Here is a 20979-nt window from a genome sequence, read left to right on the forward strand (position 1 = left end):
ATATGAAATTTAACCTAGCTGCAAGAAAGGAATGCTGATCAACAACCAAAGCAAAGGTTAATTAAGAAAAGGCAACATCTTCATTATTAGTGTAACTTGTTTCATGCAAAAACATATAAGATTAAAGCTTTGTAGTATCATATTCATTCTAACGTGAGGGCCTTTATCATTGTATACCAGTGGTGGGTTCCTACCAGTTTGGACCAGTTTGGCCAAACCAGTAGTGGTTTGGTGGCCTGGGTCGCTGGAACCAGCAATGACCCAGGCCTGCCACACCCCCAAACCAGTTCTCTGAGCGGTGCCTTAGGCACCGCCATCTTGTTTTTTGCTTCTGCGCATGCGCAGAGCAATTTTTATTGCACTGCACATGTCCGCACATCATGCATCAAGCATGTGCGGACCCCGCCAGGAGCAAACCGGCAGTAGTGACTGTCGGAACCCACCCCTGTTGTATACATATGACGACGGAAATTGTAAAAGCAGTAACACTTGCGTTTCCACCTAACCACCAAGCTACCACCAACCATGGTTGACCAACAGGAGATAAAAAGGTGGCAATTGGATTTCCCCCATTTGCTTGCGCAGCGCAAAGTTAGCAATTTGTTCTGATTTTGGCATCATTTTTACTTGCGTAACTTTTTCTTTCTTCTTTTTCTCACCCTTCCCTTCCTCACCCAGTATTCTCCCAGCATGACAATGAGTGTGTGATTTCCCTCTTCCTTCGCTCCACATCCTCTTCTCCAGGATAAAGAAAAAGTCGGCTGCCCTTTGGAGGATCTCAAGAAATTATGCAAGACGAGAAGAAGCTTAGGTGCGTTTGGCAGGGAGACATTCAGAGACGGAGATCCAGCCCTAATTTTTAGTTTCATGCAATAAAAAGGCTGAACTTTTTATTCCATAAAACAATGAAGGACAAATCTTTAAAATATTTCAAGACATGACAAGATCCTTCTTCTGCAGAAGGATTTATTATATGTATATGACACTTTTTTTGTTCATTTTTTGGAAACAAACGGAAGCCTCTAGCACCCAATTCCAGCCTCCCTTGCTTGATTATTCTTTTAAACTTCTTGTATGTTTGTGCTGTGCTACGCAAGGAAACTAGTCTAGATATGAAATCTCATGTTGTCTCTGTAGCCATTTTAAAATAATAAAACTGGACAGGTTTTTTTAAAATAAATTGGTGGGTTTTGTTCAGAAGACCTCCCCCCCCCTCCCCCTTCCCCTTTTAGGTTGGCGTCTTGCAGCACAACACTTCCTTCAGCAAGAAGATCAGAGTGGAAAACATTTCCCCTGCCTCAGTTTGTAATGCAGCTGGCTCCCTTGTAGGATCACATCCTCCAAAAGTTTAATTGTGATCTTGGGTATATCTGTGACTGTGGCATGCACTGTTTTAGTCCCCACCCTTGCTTGTCCTCCCTCTCCCCCCCCCCCACCCGAAGCACTGCTATGAATTGCCCTTTTGCAGAATTTGGAAAATGTCAGAATTTCTGGGAGGTGGGTTATTGAGGGTTAGGTACAGGTAGTCTTAGACTTACAGCCAGAATTGAGATTGGTTGCTTAGCAATGCGAGAGTTAAGCAAGTCATCACATGACCGGACTTGATTTTTTTACGGCCATTTTTTCCATGGCCATGTAGCGAATCTGGGTGTTAAGCGAATCTGGTTTCCCCCATTGACTTTGCTTGGTAGAAGCTTGTGAAGGTAGCATATCGTGATCACATGATCGTAAGACTCTGCCACCATCATAAACGTGAGCCAGTTGCCAAGTGTCTGAATTGTGATCACATAGCCGTGGGGTGGGGTGGGGTGAGGGTCAGAGCTTTGAGGATGGGTCGTAAGTCGCTTTTTCCAAGGCCATCATAATTTCAGAGCATTGTTAAATGGTTGTAAGTCAACTAACTATCTGTACTTGGGATTTGTTTTTTTCCCCCTGTTGGGACAGTGTCAGAAATAAAATGAAAAGGCATTAAAAACTTGACTCAAAAACTGGTGAGAGCAAACTTCTTAACAACTGCTTTGTTTTCGTTTTGGGTTTGGGTTTTCTAAATGAAACGATGTGATCTTACTAGGGTTTCACTGTATATGCTCTGGAACTGGATGGAGATATTTTTAAGTAATTATTGTTGTTAAATTGTATACTTGCTATTCTGTAGGCTCTCTCTCCCTCCTTCTCACTCTGTAATTAAAAGCAGAATTTAAAAATAAATAAAATAAATCTTACCTTCTCCTGGTAGGGGTGACTACAGAAAAGCATATCATGTATAGTGAAACTCCCAAGTCTTGAGATCTCTGTACATTACACTCCCTTGTAGCTGGTCTTTGTTTTATATAAAAGAAAAAAAAAACCCTTCACTTCTGATCTATGTATTTCATATTATGTAAAATATTATCTTACCCTGGATTTACCTACCTTTGTGCGGATTCTTGAGAACATTGTACCTTGTTTCAGTGTTTTTTCTTACCTTGTAGTCTGGTTCTAAAGTTAAGCGAGGGAAAGGAAAAGTAATTATTATACATTGTAGTTTGTGTACGATATTTGTTGATAATGTTTTATTAAAGGGATGTCTTTTTTCTGCACCCCTTAATGAAATTTTTTTTTTTTTTTACTTATGGTTTTGTTTGGGTTTTGGTTTTGTTTTTCTTTTTGGTTTTGTTTCATTTTGGAAAACATTGGCTTGTTTTTACTCTATCAAAAAAAGTACTTGAAACCGTGTAATTTTTAAGAAGACAATGATTTTTTTAAAAAAAGAAATGCTTGCCCTTTTCTTAGGCATTTTGATTAAGTTTTTTTTTTTTTTCCTGTAGAGAGATGACGGGGATGGGGAGGGCAAACGAAGATTCTCACAGTTACAGTCAGGATTATATTTAAAGAAAAATAATAATAATAATAAACCTTCAAATGAAGATTTGTCCCATTCCTAATGCAACACTTTTTTTAAAAGAGATAACTTGGCAGGTTTCATTGTATTAAAGTGATGGCTAAATTAAATGTCTTCGTTGGTCTGGGATGGTTTTTAAAAGATAAATCAAGATCTTTTCTCTTTTCCCCCCTGCTGTAATAAATATAAACATTTGATTTCACGTCCTTGCTGTTCATTATTCTCTCCTGGATACAGAGATGCCAGAAAACCTGCAGTGGAAAGTCGCCTCATTCTGATTATGTTCTCTTTGAAGGCACCACATTCTGAAGATGCACTTCATATCTATCACAAACATTATCACAAACATTTAGATTTACAACCCACTTTCACATTCCTTTTAGACAGCCTCAAAATCAAGTCAAATGCCTTCTCAAACGCTAAAAAGTGCAACAATCCAGCAAAAACAGCCATTTTCTTTTAAATACAAGAGCAGAAATTGAATGAATCAAGCCGCAACTTGGTGCAGCTTTGCCCAGAGTGTATCCTGTTTGCAAAAAAACAAACAAAAACTTGATGATTCTCGTTCTTTGAATCTTGGCCAAGAATCCACAGAACATTAAAATGAATATGCAAGTAAATCGTTTACCTACAGTTTAAAATGCAAGGTAAATCAGAGATGTTTGTATAAATTCTGTTATACAAAAACAATAAAAACTTTTGATTTTTTTTTTACATCTTCTATAGGAGAGTTAAGGGACGCGGTGGTTCAGTAGCTAAGACACTGAGCTTGTCGATCAGAAAGGTCGGCAGTTTACCGGTTCGAATCCCTAGCGCCGCATAACAGAGTGAGCTCTTGTTACTTGTCCCAGCTTCTGCCAACTTAGCAGTTCGAAAGCACGTAAAAAATGCAAGTAGAAAAATAGGGACCACCTTTGGTGGGAAGGTAACAGCATTCCGTGCGCCTTCGGCATTTACTCATGCCAGCCACATGACCACGGAGACATCTTCAGACAGCACTGGCTCTTTGGCTTTGAAACGGAGATGAGCACTAGAGTTGGGAATGACTAGCACATATGTGCGAGGGGAACCTTTACCTTATAGGAGAGTTAAAGAATAGGTTATTTTACAATGCCTATTACATTGTTATATCTCAAGGAAAGCTCAGAATAAATCCAGCTTAATCGTATGTGCTCTCATAATAGTTATTTCTTCATCCTTTGGCTGGCTTGAAGTTTGAAAAGGCTACTAAAATGATGGATCAAAATTGTTTCCAAGTCCATGTGAAGTGTGATACAGCACAATACAACAAATGAATATATCTCATTGAATCTTCATACTTAGACACAGATTGGTGTGATCTGAAGGATTCCTTTTATGGCTTGAGTTCTTTATTGGGTAAATGAACAGATTCTTGTCCAGGGATTGTCACATCATATTCAATGTAACTTTTAAATATTACTGGTAAGTGATATTATTTTGATCCTACTGTTCCTACATTAATAATCCTGTTGTGACCCACCAGTGGCCAGGAAGCAGGCAGCAGATTCGGACAGTGAGGAGGTTGGGGAGGAACATGGGCCAGTCCTGGAGTCTGGGGAAGGCTCTGATGAGGATCCTGCATCAGAGGCAGAGATGGGGCTAGGGCCGTCTGACAGTTATCAGCTGCCTTTGGAGTCCAACAATGAGGCAGACAAACAGCTGGAGCCTGTTCTCAATGTGTGCATGCGCAGAGTTGCCAGACAAAGGGAACAGCTAAGGAACAAGGGTCAACTTGGGAATAAAGCGGCAGGTGGATGGTGAATGGCCCCTCCAGTAGGGAATAAAAGAGGAGCGAAAGGGGAGGGGTGTTTACAGGAGACAATTAGTTAATTCCTGCATTCTTGGCAAGTATTGCAGTGTCTGAAAGATATTGGCCTGGCCACTCTCCAAGCCTGATAAAGGTCGGTAATTGTGAAATATCTTGACAGACTGTGTGCCGGGACTTTGCTGTAGAGGAATTCACGGCAAATTAAATAAAAGGGGTTTATCAGGACGAGGACTCGGCTTCGTGCTGCTGGGGAAGCCTAGGTCATAACAAGCCCAGTTAGATATTAGCGATGTAGGAAGCACACAATTAGGTATGTCTAATAACATCGAATACAACTTTAAGTAACTAATGAGTAGCCAGTTCAGAATAATTGTTTTGGGCAGGCTGATATTCTCAATATGTTTTCCTCTTTCTAGTCTAAATTTTAAAATCCCAAAGTGTTTTCAACATGTGCAGTTTATTTTGCATGTGACAGAAACAGCAATGTAAATTTGGAATCAAGTCCTACTCATAGTCCATATTTTAACCCTAATTTCCTATCAATTGTTTAGTTCAGGATATTACATTGAAGTTTCCATTGTGCTTGATCAGAAATTGAACAGACACCATTATCTGTTGTGCAAAAACAATGGGATATTTTGGGGAGGCCTTATTTTTCTGCTTCTGTTAGGCATGGGGGAAAGAATCTGAAAGAATTGTCTATGTTCCCATTTGCAAGATTTCACAGGAATTGCACGATTTCAATTGTACAATTGCAAGGTAGTTTTTTGTAAACCTGTATCTTCAAGGAAACCTACAAAAAGCATAATAGTCTACAAAGTTTAAATATTTGTACAGCTAGAATTGTAAACTCAAGTCTATCAAGAGAGGAGAAAATCGAAGATTCATAACTTAGAATCAAATCGGTTGCATTTTGCCTTGCTGTGTATACACAGAATAGTAAATATACCTACAGAAATCATTGATCATTGTATTCATGTATTTCCTCATGGACAGAAGTTTTAAATGCTGTATATGAAACTTGATTGTCAGTATGCAATGTTTTTCCAATGTATTCTAAAGCTAGTTTTGAAAATCCGAGAGGATGCTAACCTCACTGAATGAGAAGGTAGTCATAGTGAGAAAGTGGGGGGGGGGGAGCTATTGTAATGAAAGTGCAACCAAGGTATGTGCTTTTTATGGGCAGATTTTCTTCCTTGCAAGGTAGCTCTGGAACAGTTCCCATTTTCCACATGCCCGTGTCATCATGTTGAATGTACATTCCAATGTGTCGAGTTCTAAACGCATAAAATAATCAGCTGAAAAAATATACATGTGCACCCAATCTCCATCACTTCATCGGCATCTTACATTAAAGGACTTAGAAAATAAAAGAGTCTTCATCTGGTGCCCAAAGAACCTTTCAGCCTAATATGCCTACTGTACATTACAGAACACCGTAACCAATAAGATCACTTTTGTCCTTGGTTTGCAATATGTGGCCAACATGTTCTTTTGCTAGGCAAATGTTTGTTATACAGTAGAACTTTAGTTCAGAATCCATCTCTGCAAGACTCTGCTCCTGTTTTATGCTGCTGGTTTTTGTTAGGGTGGTGATTTGTTTTTATTATGCACCATTGTGTACATGCACTTCAGAAGTGTTTGTTTTGTTTTTATGCCTCCTGAGTTCTGCCGATTGCCTAGAGAAGTTCCTGCAGTTTTCTTAAGCAAGATTTCAGAAATGGTTTGCCCTTGTCTTCCTTCTAGAGCCGAGACAGACTGACTGGCCCGAGTCACTCTTCTGGCTTTGTGCCTTAGGGTAGAGCTACAACTCCCATTCTCCCTTCCAACCTGGTGTCTTAACCATTGCACCATCCTGGCTGTCATTCTTCAGACATAATAATGGAATTATTTCAGCTTTGACTTCAGCTACTATTTCTTGCAATATCCAATGGTTTTCTCAATGTGCACCTTGGTGATTTCTATAAAGCACCATATTAAGCCTTTCTTTCGTACCTGCAAAATACATCCCTGTGATCAGCTACATCTGTTAATGATGAGCTAGTTTTCTGTCTTCATGCTTTCGCCAGATAAAAATCCTGAGGTTTTTTTTTAAATTAGAGGGGGGGGGAGCTTGAAATACTCCTGAGATATTTAGGATATGGTTTGCAGTTTGTTTGTTTTTTTCTTGCTTTTGTAGCTATCTGTCTTAAAAGATGGGCTTCCATTTATCTAACAGAAACATTAGTTTGACAGTAGAATCAAATAACTGCCTATGCTGGGCTCCCTTTCCTTGTATGCATAGGATTGACAGCCATCTACAGTCATACTTTAATTGGGATTCCAGCACTAAGCAGGGAATTGAATTGTTGGTTTATGTGGCTCTTTCCAACTCTATGATTCTATTGTCTCTCTTTAAAACAGAACTAACACAATACGGTTAGAAAGCTATGAAATATTTGAATTTTTCTGTTTATTCTGCATTGAATATTTTATTCTGCATCCACGCATTTTTTTTCTTTTGGCAAGTCTGAGTTATGTTACTACAGTATAATGCTTTGGGGTGACTTGCTTTGAAATGCAGTTCTTTTTAGGCAGTGCAGTGGTTTGCTGGAGCATCTGGTTGTCTAATGTAAGTAGCAATTAGCAGTGCAAGTGGAGGCTAAATGGAGTTGCAGATGTTTTCTCTGAAGCCCCAAGGTAGCTCTCAAATTCCTTTCTCCTAATCATTTAATCTTGGCCCTCCCCGTTCTTTAAGATCTTAAAGAAGTCTGAGTTCTGCATCCTGTTTCTTTCTCACACTCATCTTCGTATTCTAGCATGTGTTTTCTTTTTGATAACTAGAAAGCAACTCTTGGGATTTGCATGGTTTGCAAAATCTCTACGACTAATCTTGCTTCAGCTTTGTCATGTTGTACCACTTCTTTTCTTCCCCTCGCGGTCTTTCTTCTTCTCTGCCCAACGCTATGTAAAGCGTAACTCATTCTTCCCTTGAAAAGACATGGAAAAAAATATCCTGGAGCTCTCAAGTTTTTCTTCCAGTTGAGTAATTTTAAGATTTGTGGAAGCAGTTGATTGTTTGGCCTTGAAGATTGGATAGCCGAAGGGGGGTGGGGGGGAGAGTTTTACAATGAATGTGAATTTGGGATTGTATAATAACGCAAGTCTACAGTATAAGAGTTGGGGGGTTGTGCTTACCAAATGCTCTACAGCATGCTAAGGCATTACGGTTTCTATCTGCCATACTAATTGCAGCAAGAAATGCCACAGCCACGTGAAGAGAACAGAAGTGATGGAGCAAGAAACTCTGGACAAGTTGTACTTAAAAATGCTTGCTGGGATTACCATTTCACAATTTGGGGGAGGGGGTATGGGACATATGCTAAATATACTGCGGAGGTTTGTTGAGTTTAATCTAGTATTAGTCCTAAAAATAAATACAGGTAGCCCTCAAATTACAACTACAATCGAGCCCAAAATTTCTGTTGCTAAGTGAGACAGGTTTTAAGTGAATTTTGCTCCATTTTATGACCTTTCTTGCCGCAGTTGTTAAGCGAATCCCTGTAGTTATCAAGTTAGTAACATGATTGTTAAGTGAATTTGGATTTCCCATTGACTTTGTTTGTCAGAAAAGCAGAGCAGGCTGACATTGTAGCTGTCATAGTTGCCAAGCGTCCAAATTTTCATCACATGACCAAGGGGATACTACAACTGTCATGTGAAAAACTGTCACAAGTCACTATTTTTCAGTGTTGTTAACTTTGAACCGCCACTGTGAACTGTTGTTAAGTCGAGGACTACCAGTACAGGAAAAACCTGGCTGAAGCACATCATAGTGAAAGACCTCTGCTCAAGTCCATGGATGTATGGAGTACTAAATTTGCTGTTTTGCCATTTCAAGGTGTGCAACCGGACCATAAGACAAGAGCTGTCTGTGGGTTCCTGCAGCCTTCTATTAGCGGAACCTGAAGTGTTTGATTTCATACTAGCCTCACATCACGGGTTCGTGCTAAGGAACCATTCCGCCTTGAAAAGCATACAGGCTTCCTCGTGCGTCTTGTTATCCGAGCCCGTGCCTACCTGTTGAAGGCAGTTCAGACAAAGAGATCAACGAGTGGGAGCAGTTTCAAAAGCCATCACAAACCCTGTGGCAGCTCCCAGGGGGGCAGCCTTAGCATTGTCACTCCAGTCAAGAAACTGGAGGAAGAGAGACTATTTGTCAGCACTCATAATAGGGGGAAGCAAGAGGCTGGAAAGACATGTTGGGAATACTGATGGTTTCCTGTTGCTTTTGTCAGAGCACTTTCTTTTTATATCCAGAAGAGACAAACAGCTCAGCCAGGTCTCCCTGTATAACAGCAAGGCTTATTTATTTGTTTGGTCTACTGGCTCCCTAACTGTGAGAGAACAGTTTGGTTAAGTGCTATCATCATCTCCACTTGCAATTACACAAATACTTCACTGGCCTGTCACAGCATATTTACATTTGTCAAAATTCAACCAGCTGTTTTGACTGAGGTGGTTTAAAGCATGGCGGTTTCAAAGACCTGTGATGCAAGATTAAACTGATATTATTTGACCTGGAACAGCCAGTCAGACCTCTCCCATGCTGGAAACCAGGTTTAGTATAGATGCTATCTAAATATGAGCTGAATGAAGGTAGATGGCCTTTCTTCTCCATCCCATGCAAAGAATTCTACAAAGTGTGAATGGATTTTTCTCCCCTGCTAAGCATAATTTATATAATTTAGCTGGAAGCTCCTGACTATTCAGTGACCAGCTTTCCAGCAAATTACTGGTTTTGCCATTGTTTTGTGTCTCTTGTTTTATCACAAGCAACCTACATAACCCTGCAAAAGGCACATTAAAATATTTTTTAAAGATTCCAATCAAACTGCAGTCGTTAATCAAATTAAACATTCCAGAACTTGAAGTGCAAGATTTCTCTAAAAGATGCAACACAATGCCATAGTAATGTCCAGACATCTTTAGTTTCATTACAATTTGTCAAGAAAGTTCATCTGGTCTCACCTTCCCATGGAATGACTAATCAGATGACAAGAAGGCAATACCTCCCTGAATATTGCTCCTTAGCTACTGATTTGCAGACATCTAAACATGGTGTCAATATTGCAATAGACTGGCAGTAAGTTATTAATACAAGTGATCGAATTCCATTTTATAACCTGGCTCTCATCACTTTTTCTTTTTTTGCATTATTCTTTGCATGAAATTTGGCCTAATCTTTTCCTAATCAATATTCCCACTGCTAATATTTTCAAATCATCTTCCCACCATATACATAACTTTATGTTTCATCCTGGAGATGCCAAGTACCATATAAGAGCAATACTTTTTATGTAAGGTCTTTCATCGTTTCCAGCCATTGGCAATACCATAGATTTAAATAAAGGTGCAAGCACATATAGTAGTTTTTATGTCAGACACCTGTGTTGGGGATGTGGAAGACTGAATAGCTTATGCATAAATTGGAACACAGCAACCACATCTGAAAAGGTCTTTGAAACCCTTTTGGGTTTAACTTTTTCGTATCTTGTATTGTTTTATATAAACCTAACCACATCAATATTTTTATAATTCTGCATTACTCGTGAAATTGCAGCCAATGAAAGATTTTTAGGAAATCCTCTCCATCATGTGTTATTCATCTTTATTATAATTTTAATTACCTAATAAGTAGCTGCCTTGTTAAGCTTAATAAGATGCTGCTGGAAAAGATCTCTTTGCAGCAGCTATGCTTATTTTTTCAGAAGTTGTTCTTTATCCTTCATAAATCTTAATGCTGAATATCCCAAAGATGTTTTTTCAGGAGGCAACTGGACTTTGTTTTTTCCATTTGAAGATGTTTAGCTTCTCATCCAAGAAGCTTCTTCAGCCCTGACAGGATAGTGAGGAATGGAAGGATTTATATTTCTTGCAGGCAGCTGGTCATTTGCATCTTTTAAAGGGTCATTGAAACTCTCAGAGGTTATCTGTATCCCCAGGGTCACCTGAGTAGTGCTCCTGATTCCTGTAGTCTGCAATTTTTCCTCCGGAAATCCATTCCTACTCCCATACGATTCAAAGGGTGTTCATCCCAAATTGTATAGCTGAAAGTGTAGAGATTCTCAGTCATCCAGGTCAGGCAAAAGCATCTTTGGGACATGACCTGGATCACAGAGAATCTCTACAGACCTTATGCTGAATAATTCTGCTAAGTTATTTAAGACAGAACACCATGCTCTGTAATACCCAAAAATCCTCTACACACCATTATAAAATAGTTGATATTCCATTTTAGGGAAGTTGCACATTTTGAGCTTGGGTGGAAAATACTTGTTGCAATTTACCTTTGTCAGTTTTTATAAGCCTAAACACTTTTAATTAGGTAAGCATGAATTCCCCCCCCCCTTTACAACCATTATATGACCTCATTGCAAAACAGAACACAACAAAACACTTTTTTTCTTTAATGGCTCAAAGCATAAGTGTTTTGTGCTTAGATCTCTCAGCTGCTTTCGATACCATCGACCATGGTATCCTATTGTGTCGTCTGGAGGGGCTGGGGGTGAGGGGCACCGTTCTGCGGTGGTTCTCCTCCTACCTCTCCGGCCGGACGCAATGCGTGCTGGCAGGGGAGCAGAGGTCGACCCTGAGGCCACTCACTTGTGGGGTGGCACAGGGGTCGGTTCTCTCGCCTCTCCTGTTCAACACGTATATGAAGCCGCTGGGTGAGATCATTTGTGGTTTTGGGGTTGAGTATCATCTGTACGCTGATGATATTCAACTGTACATCTCCACCCCGAACCACCCCAACGATGCCGTTGAAGTGATGTCCCGGTGCCTGGAGGCCGTACGGGTCTGGATGGGAAGCAACAGACTCAAACTCAACCCCTCCAAGACGGAGTGGCTGTGGTTACCGGTGCCCCGGTTCAACCAGTGGGTTCCATCACTGGCCATTGGGGGCGAACAACTGGCCCCCGTGGAACGGGCACGCAATTTGGGCGTCCTCCTGGATGCCCGGCTGTCGATGGATGACCATGTGACAGCCGTGGCAAGGGGGGCGTTCCACCAGGTTCGCCTGGTGCGCCAATTGTGTCCCCTATTGGACCGGGATGCCCTTCACACAGTCACTCACGCGCTTGTGACGTCCCGCCTGGACTATTGCAATGCTCTCTACATGGGGCTCCCCTTGAGATGCACCCGAAGGCTGCAGCTGGTCCAGAATGCGGCCGCGCGGGCAATCATGGGTAGTACCAGGTACTCCCATATAACACCTCTCCTGCGCGAGCTACACTGGCTACCTGTGGCTTTTCGGGTGCGTTTCAAGGTGTTGATTATCACCTTTAAAGCGCTCCATGGCACAGGACCTAGCTATCTGCGGGATTGCATCCTACCCCACACATCCCTGTGACCAATTCGCTCTCACAGAGAGGGACTCCTCCGGGTGCCGTCCACTAAGCAATGCCAGCGGGCGGCGCCCAGGAGTAGGGCCTTCTCTGTGATGGGCCCGACCCTCTGGAATGACCTCCCCCCCGACATCAGAACTACCACTGATCTCCGCTCCTTTCCGCAAGAAACTCAAGACCCACCTGTTCCAATTAGCTGGGCTGGCCCAATTGTAGCTTTAATCTTCAATCCTCCTGGCCGGTATTTTAAATTTTTAGGGGTAGACTTTTAAGCTGTTTTTAATTTTTACCACTATTGTACAGACTCTATATTTAATTCGTTTTAATGGGTTTCTAATATATTTTTATTGTGTATACGGTTTTTTAGTTCTGTCTGTACACTGCCCCGAGTCCCTTCAGGGAGAGGGGGCGGTCTATAAATTCAATAAATAGAAATAGAAATGTTGCAAATTCCAGAACAATCATGCTCTGGATAACTTGCCAAACTGTTTGGAATAAACATGGTTTTTGAGAAACAAAATTCAAAGAAGACATGTTTTCTCATATTTAGGCAAGAATGCAATTGTCTTGCCTTCCATACTTCCTGAATCCATTCAACATATAGATCTGCTTTAAATTAAAATTTTAAATTAAAATTTATCTTAATTCAGTATACCTTCTGGGATATACATCCAATGTTGTAAATAAAAATATCCTTCAAAGTGGTTAAAAGTTTTGACTTAATTCTTCTCCTGTGGCCTTGAAACACTGCATCAAATCTTACTCTGATTCTTCAAAGTATTAATCTTTAACAAATGTATTGAAAAATGTATTTTATTAAAAAATAACATCCTTTTCAGTCTTGTGTTAACTGTACATCTAGTGTAATATTTCAGGAAGAACTAGAAGTTGAGCTCAGACTTCTTGGGACCTGGTTCACACAACACCGTGCAAGTAGAGCGCCAGGAATTTTTTGAATGTGTCTGGGTTGTAGCCATGTATTCCAGCAGGAATCTGTAAAGAGAACACCTGATATTTCAATGTCTGGCACACAAATTAGGTCAGCATCTAAATGTTGCAGTGTGTTACTGCATTTAATGGTACATTCTCTCTTCAGAAAGTTTTCTTTTGTTCAAAGAATCAGAAAAAAAATAAGACCAGCAATGTAAGTAATATAATTTCTGCCTTTTGGAAACTCTGTCAACAGTTAGTTTCCAGCATAAGACAAAACATATTAGGAATTCTTACCCAGAGATGGCCATGCATTCAATACAATACAATACAATACAATACAATAGTAGAGTTGGAAGGGACCTTGGAGGTCTTCTAGTCCACCCCCTGCCTAGGCAGGAAACCCTATACTGTTTCAGACAGATGGCTATCCAACATCTTCTTAAAGACTTCCAGTGTTGGGGCATTCACAACTTCTGGAGGCAAACTGTTCCACTGATTAATTGTTCTAACTGTCAGGAAATTTCTCCTCAGTTCTAAGTTGCTTCTCTCCTTGATTAGTTTCCACCCATTGCTCCTTGTTCTACCCTCAGGTGCCTTGGAGAATAGTTTGACTCCCTCTTCTTTGTGGCAACCCCTGAGATATTGGAACACTGCTATCATGTCTCCCCTAGTCCTTCTTTCTCTTAGACTAAACATACCCAGTTCCTGCAACCGTTTTAGTCTCCAGTCCCCTAATCATCTTTGTTGCTCTTCTCTGCACTCTCTCCAGAGTCTCCACATCTTTTCTACATCATGGCGACCAGAACTGAATGCAGTATTCCAAGTGTGGCCTTACCAAGGCATTATAAAGTGGTATTAACACTTCACGTGATCTTGATTCTATCCCTCTGTTGATGTAGCCTAGAACTGTGTTGGCTTTTTTGGCAGCTGCTGCACACTGCTGGCTCATATTTAAATGATTGTCCACTAGGACTCCAAGATCCCTTTCACAGTTACTACTACTGAGCAAGGTACCATCTATACTGTACCTGTGCATTCTGTTTTTGTTGCCTAAATGTAGAACCTTAGTCTTTTCACCATTGAATTTCATTTTTTTTAGATAGTGCCCAATGTTCAAGTTTGTCAAGATCCTTCTGTATCTTAAGCCTATCTTCTGGAGTGTTAGCTATTCCTGCCAGCTTGGTGTCATCTGCAAATTTGATGAGTTCCCTCATCTAAATCACTGATGAAGATGTTGAAGAGTACTAGGCCTAAAACAGAGCCTTGGGGTACTCCACTGCATACTTCCCTCCATGTAGATGCAGTTTCATTGAGGACTACACGTTGAGTGCGGTTGGTCAGCCAGTTATGAATCCATCTGGTGGTGATGCTGTCTAACCCACATTCTTCTACTTTATCTAGTAGTAGGTTATGGTCTACTTTATCAAATGCCTTAAGTCCAAATAAACTATATCGATGGCATTCTCTGGTCCACTAATTTTGTCACATTATCAAAGAATGCAATAAGATTAGTCTGGCATGATCTGTTTTTGACAAACCTATGTTGGCTTTTTTGACAAACCCATTCTAGAAAGCATGTCACAGCATTATAACTGCCCCATGGTATAATTAATTATATGGATTAAGCTATTTGAACCACCCTTTAGTACTGGGGATGATTTCTATCAAAGGACTTTCAAAATATACTATTACAGTGGAGGAAGATTTTTTTTATTTAAAAATATTAGAACCACATATATACTCACTGTAAATATTCCTGAATCACTTTAAAAATTCTATTAGATATATTTTTTTAAAATCCAGCATACATATGTCTGGGAAAAATCAAATTAAATAGGATGATGTTTTTAAATGATGCTTGATGTATAATAGGGAATGGTCATTTCACAGGACAAAGGGCACCAGAGAGAAGGCCATCCTTCACTGATGTTAGCATACCATAGAGCAGTTTGCAAGCCAAACACGGGCTCTCCTGATGATCACAGATGACTGATGTAGTTGGAAAGAACCTGATATAAGTTAGGAGAATCTGGTCCCAAGTTTTGCATCCTAGTGTTGCCTAGTGGCTACATTTTGCATTAATTATGGTTTTCAGACCACTACAGTATATTACAGTAATACAACTTTGAAAACTTTGAAATAGCTTTACCAGCAACCGCATTAGCCTTAAAAGCAGTTGTATGTGAGCCAGGGTGGTGTAGAACCTGGATTAGGACTAGGGAATTCATTTTCTACTCCACTCTCGGTGAAAAGCTGAAGTGATTTTGATCACACTCTTAGACCACCTACCTCAAAGTGTAGTTCTGATAATAAGGACTGAGCTCCTCTGACATAAGTCACTTTGAGCTCCTGGAGAAAAGGCCAAATGTAGATCTAACCAACAATAAACATTTTCTAACCAAATTAAAAACTTAAATGTTCTTTTGGTGATGACTTGATCATCAAGTTTTCACTTTCTCAACATACCAGAACTATTTTCTTCTTGATTTCTGGACGCTTCCTGGCATCCTCATATAAAAGCTGATCTGCATCCAGCCAGGCCACATTTTTAACACCATGGCTAGGGTCCAAATCTGTTGTGTTTAACTGAAACACTACAAAGTGGAAAGCTTGGCCATTTGTACCAATACTCTGAACAACTACTGGCTTCTCCAAGACTTTGGGTTCATCCTGAGCAAGAAAAAAAAGAAAAGCTGTGTGAGAAGCTTAAGGGGAGACAAACTGGGCTATCACAGATATTAGGAAGCTATAATTGGACGTTAATCAAATACATGCCTATCAAACTATAGTTAATACCTGACATGCTGTCCTGACCTAAGTAACATGCAGGTTCACCAAACACAAATTGCTGATTGTATTTTGACTGATGATGACCTGACATGTAGCAGAAAACCCACAGGTGGCTTTGCCAAAGAACAGACCAATTTTCCACAGCTTAACAAATAGGAAAATCAGTGCTGGCTTTTGTCATCTCCAACATTAGATAATATACCAAAACCATTTCAATCTCATGAATTTCTCTTATAGTAGTCATAACTGTTCAGGAATTACAAATATTACAGAAATTATTTTACTCTTAAGAGAGGAAATTCAAAAGTGCATCCAGTTACCTCATACATTCACAAAGTTTAAAATTCCATTTGCTCCCTTTGATCATTTATTCAATACTGTCAGCTCTACAACTCTCATAGTGCCTTCACACTGATTATGTGTCTTCACACAGCCAGCCAATAAAATTCAGGTCCAACAAGGATCAAGAAAAATATGTCCTAGATTTGCAAATATTGCTTTCCCCCCCTCTCTTTTCTAGAAATCTGAAATCAAGATTTGTAGAAGCTGCACATGTGTATATCATGTTAACAGTTAATGGAACAATATTTATGAAGTGGTGTTAATTATGAACTGTCAAGAGCAAAAATAATCAGCATCTCTTGATCAGTTATGACAAGTCATAGCTTTTCTGTCTAAATTATAATACTTACTCCATAAAGTTCTTTAGCCTTGGCTAGAGCATTCCCAAAAGCAAACATCAAAACTCTGGCTTGTAAATGTTCCGATAGCTCCCTTTTTCCACTTTCAATAGTGTATGATGTATGAGGATAAGGATATGGGTAGCCTTTGTTGAAACCTACATATAAATTAAGGAATAATTTAGTACAAGATCACAACTTACTGCAAAAGACGACCATCTGCATATAATCCACAATCGTCAGACAATTACTTAGGACATTTGATTCTTCATTTACATTCACTCAACTCTTTGTATTAAGACTTTCTTACTCTCATATTTCATTTAGTAGATTCACACCTACAAATTAAGAAATTGTGAAACAAATTATGTTTAACTTACCAGTATCATTTTTTATTTTGTATACATTCTTTTCCCTAAGATCAATTATAGGTGAGATAGGATAGAAAGTTTCTAAATCATAATCTTCAGTGGCTAATATCTCATCGCTGGATGCTATAGGTTGTAGACAATTTACTGCACTCAGAAGTTTTCCAGCGGTAATATTAATCTGAATGAGAGCAGACTCTATAAAAGAAAGTAACTTAAGTTAGTTTGTTATAAGCCAGATATTATAAAAACCAGAGAGGAAAAAAAACTTTTAATGAATATTTCCGAGTGACTATTGTTCTTTTCTCAATTCTGGAAATCATAGAGAACCTGAATATATCAAGTACTTCTATTTGACCTAGCAACGTACATTGGCTCAGCTACTATCAGAAAAATGACATTTGAAATCTGAGTTTAACATTGTTCTTTGAAAACAATGTTCTATGCTTCATATTTGTTCTAACTATGCATTCTATCTTTGTAAACTTCTTTTCCATAAATATTTGATAACTGGTAAGGAATTTAATCTACCCAGCGTCTGGATTGTCTCCTCATCCCAAACACATACAAACAGATCAGTGAAGTCCCTCCTCTCTAGGAACAGTTTTCTTCAAATAAAAAGAAACAAAGCATTTCCTCTATTCAGGACAAACCTTTATACCACAGAAGATAACTTTATAACATCACTGGCTCTACTTCAGAATCTGGGACATTTGTCCTTAGTTTAAAGAAGGCTTACAGTTTTAACTAACCTCGTTCCCATGTAGCTGTTGCTCTGTAATCTTGGGACATCATTCTTTTACTCAGTGAGGGGAATTTGACAGTCATTGACCTGCACAAGTGGAGCAGGTCTTCCAGAAGCACAGGACTTCAGAACAAGAGGATAGTTAGATCCAAGCCAGAAGTTTCACTGTATCAGGATTTTCTTAACTGATATTTATTGTAATATTTGCAAAATGGCAAACACAAAATAAGGTGATAGTTACAAATGTACATGAGATAACATGCCAGGTATTTGTTATTAATCCAACTGGTTTTAAGTTACTTCAACTGTTACAATAAAGTTTATACGTTAACTTAAAGATGATTATAAATACAAATTATACTTATTTTCCAAATGTATTCTGCCTTTTCTAATTATAAAGAGAGACAATAATTAGGAAAGATAGAAATAATTTTATACCTTCTGTCATTATGTAATCCTAAATAACCAAATTAAATTTACTGCAAAATTCTTCCCATACACTCAAAACTGTTTCATTTTTTTCAGGTTTAAAACAAAGTTTAAAAAATACCCCTTTCAAAACCTTTTTACAATTCCTCTTTTTATTTCAGAAAAAAAACATCCATCCATATAAAGTAATGAAATCATATAACTGAAATATTCTGCATTCATTTTGTTTACCTTTTTTCTTTTTTAAGTGATAAATTGGGTTTTAAGTGATAGACTGGGGATTTAGGCAAGGCAATCAAAAACTAAACACAATTTTTAAAAATAATCTAAATCTTACAAGATGACCAAATTGTATTAGATTTTGACATTTTGGGATCCTGTGAATTTTTCTCTCCTCAAAAGTATGTGAGCTTTTCTAATCTAATGAGGATTCACATATTTTTACTGGGGCACCATGTTGCTGATCCCTATAAATTTTGGAATAGATGTTTGTCCATTTTTTCTTTGTAAAGCACCTTATACGCTGGTAATAACCACCAGCAGTTGCCTAGCTTAACATTTTCAGACAGCCACATGGCATTATGCAAGGAATAAAAGATAAAAAGCTCAGAAAAATATTTCCCAAATTCCTGATAGTAAAAAATGCTTTTATAAAATTAAAAATGTAATTGTTTGTCAATCAAATTTATTTGGCCATCCAACTCATATATGGTGACTCCAGGCAGCTTACATGGAAGAGTACTTTATTCATATATCCAACACAGCATTTCTGAGTCATTTAAGAGGATGAACTATCTACTCTACAAGCAGAAATCAGTGAAAGTATAATAAGCAGTAGCTCAGAGAATGCAGTGCTCATATTTCTTCTACACATTTTTGGAAGCTACTGCAAGATATAATCCAATTAAACAAACTTGTTTAATTTTAACTTATTTAAAAAACTTGTTTAAAAGAATGACAAAGAGCACCAACAAACTCTGAAGCTACAAAGAAAACTTAGGCTAAAAACATACCTGTATTTATTAAAAGAAATATCGTCTTCAGTGCCAGCCCAAAAACGAGCATGAGAAATTGCATTTAGAATTCTCTCATCCTGGTCCTCCAACTGGTAAGTTATGTCATTCATTATGTTCAGTATTGGGGGAGGTAAGCCTTCTATTAGCTTTGCCTTCATTAGCCACAATGCTTGCTTCACACCTCAAAATAAATAGGTACATATTTACACAGAAAAATGAATATATGCTTTTCATATTACACACAATGCTCAATTTCCTCCAATGACAACTACTGTATACTACTTCTACATCTGATTACAGAAGTAGGAAAAGAATAATTACAAAGACAAAGTACTTCCTAAGAGCATGACTATGGCATAAGTACAATAAGTACAGTAAATGGATACTGGCTTGAGTTGCTTTGGAAATAACCTTGCACCTAATAAATTGGGTCAGTATGGCTAACCTAGGATCACATGAAACTAATTTTAACTATATTACATGCTGTATACAGATATCTGTGTGTGTGTGTGTATGCATGCATGTATGCATGCATGTATGTATATGTACAGAGAGCCAGCTTGATGCAGTAGTTAAAAAATAGGAGATCATGAGTCATTAGTTCTAATGGGTGACCTTGGACCAGTCACTTTCAGCCTTAGCAAGAGGAAATGGCAAACCATTTCCAAAAAACAATGGCAGGAAAATTGCATAGGCTTGGGAGTCAACAACTGACTCGAAGACACAAAAGTAACATTAAAATATACATACAACTAATGTAACTACTGGTAGCCTTTGACCCACGACCAGAACTGAGCCCAAAACGTATGTTGTTCAGTAAGAAATTTTGTTAAATGCCCCATTTAACAAACCTCTCTTGCCATCTTTGTTGAGTGAATGACTGCAGATGTGAAATTAGTAACATGGCTGTTAAGTGAATCTGATTTCTCCATTGCTGGTCAGAAGGTCACCAAAGACCCCGGGACATTGCAACCGTCATACATGTGAGTCAATTGTCAAGCATCTGAAAGTAAATCATGTGACCGTGGGGGAGGGGGATGCTGCACCGGTCATAGGTGTGAAAAAAGGTCACTTTTTTCCAATGCCGTTGTAACTATGAACGGTCACTAAATGAACTGTTATAAATCCGAGGACTGCCTGTATTGAAATAACTCCACCCCCCTCCCCCGAGCATCAGCCCTTGTCATACGAATAAAACATTTAGTCCGGTTCTCTTATTTGCAGAGCTCCATCTCATTCAATTTACCTCAGCCCGCTTGCTGGCTCCCATTAGCATAACCGAATCGATCCCCCCCCCGCCCTCCCCATTCGAATGCGAGGGGGCGGGGCGTCCTCGGCCAAGCCCCGCCCACCGCCCGCGCGCCACCGGCTACCTTCCTGCAGGCGGCTTCTGCGGTGAAACTCGTAGCAAGGCCGTGTCTTGTAGTCGGGCAGCTCTTCTATCGGGGGGCTCTGGCGGTGATAAGGGTCGTTCCAGCCCCTCTCCCACTTCGGGAAAGTCGGCTTGGCCAGCCAAGGCACCCGGTACATCTTCTCCGCGTATGTCACCGTGTCAAGCTCCGGCAATTGCTCCCGCACCGGCGGCGGTCTCCGTAAGTACCATGGCAGGGAGTCGCCCCCGGGCGGCGGCCCCTTCAGAGTCCAGGGAGTGCGAGGCAAGGGGCGCCTGAGGGTCCTCGGCCCGTACAGCCCCCTGTTGCGGCGCTGCTCCCAGGACGCCCAGAAGCACCCCTCTCGCTTAACCAGCCGCCGCGCCGCCAACATCTTCCGCACCGGTCACCTCAGCGAAGGCAGCGGCCGGCAGCCATTTTTGATCCGGCTGCGAAAAGCATGCCGGGAGAGGAGGCGGGCACCTTGGGTGATTGACGGCAAGCAGGGCTCTTTTCCTGAGCTGGAGGGAGGGAGGCGGGGCTGAGAGCCTTCAATCTTTCTGAAGGGGCGGGGCCGCGCATGCGCTAAG

The 20979-nt window shown here is 39.9% G+C and overlaps 2 protein-coding genes across 7 annotated transcripts in view; one reads left to right on the forward strand and one right to left on the reverse strand.

Annotated features, from left to right (window-relative positions):
* SSBP3 (single stranded DNA binding protein 3) overlaps positions 1-3083 on the forward strand; it is a 222503-nt gene extending 219420 nt beyond the window's left edge. For all 6 annotated transcript variants that reach the window (XM_081946904.1, XM_081946901.1, XM_081946903.1 and 3 more), the window contains one exon: positions 679-3083. In XM_081946904.1, the coding sequence (XP_081803030.1) occupies positions 679-708 (30 nt within the window). In that variant the 3' untranslated portion in view covers positions 709-3083. The remainder of the gene's footprint in view (positions 1-678) is intronic.
* Positions 3084-12853: 9770 nt separating this feature from the next.
* On the reverse strand, positions 12854-20880 carry MRPL37 (mitochondrial ribosomal protein L37). Its single transcript, XM_081946896.1, has 7 exons — positions 20393-20880; positions 19017-19200; positions 17582-17697; positions 16842-17027; positions 16474-16619; positions 15458-15661; positions 12854-13051 (listed from the first exon to the last, which is right to left on the reverse strand). Exons 1-7 carry the CDS (start codon positions 20781-20783, stop codon positions 12974-12976), a joined length of 1305 nt encoding a protein of 434 aa, XP_081803022.1. The 5' UTR covers positions 20784-20880; the 3' UTR covers positions 12854-12973.
* Between the last annotated feature and the right edge of the window lie 99 nt (positions 20881-20979).

This window comes from Natrix helvetica, assembly GCF_964273705.1.
Source record: "Natrix helvetica genome assembly, chromosome: 3".
Lineage (NCBI taxonomy): Eukaryota > Metazoa > Chordata > Lepidosauria > Squamata > Natricidae > Natrix > Natrix helvetica.

Bases quoted from the DNA above. Each gene is read 5' to 3' on its own strand.
- MRPL37 (XM_081946896.1), bottom strand. From the start codon at position 20,783: ATGTTGGCGGCGCGGCGGCTGGTTAAGCGAGAGGGGTGCTTCTGGGCG. The intron at 17,698-19,016 runs GTATGTTTTTAG...CTTGTTCTGAAG, and splicing joins ATTTCTTTTAATAAATACAG to TCCTGTGCTTCTGGAAGACC. The intron at 17,028-17,581 runs GTTAGTTAAAAC...TTTCTTTTATAG, and splicing joins AACAGCTACATGGGAACGAG to AGTCTGCTCTCATTCAGATT.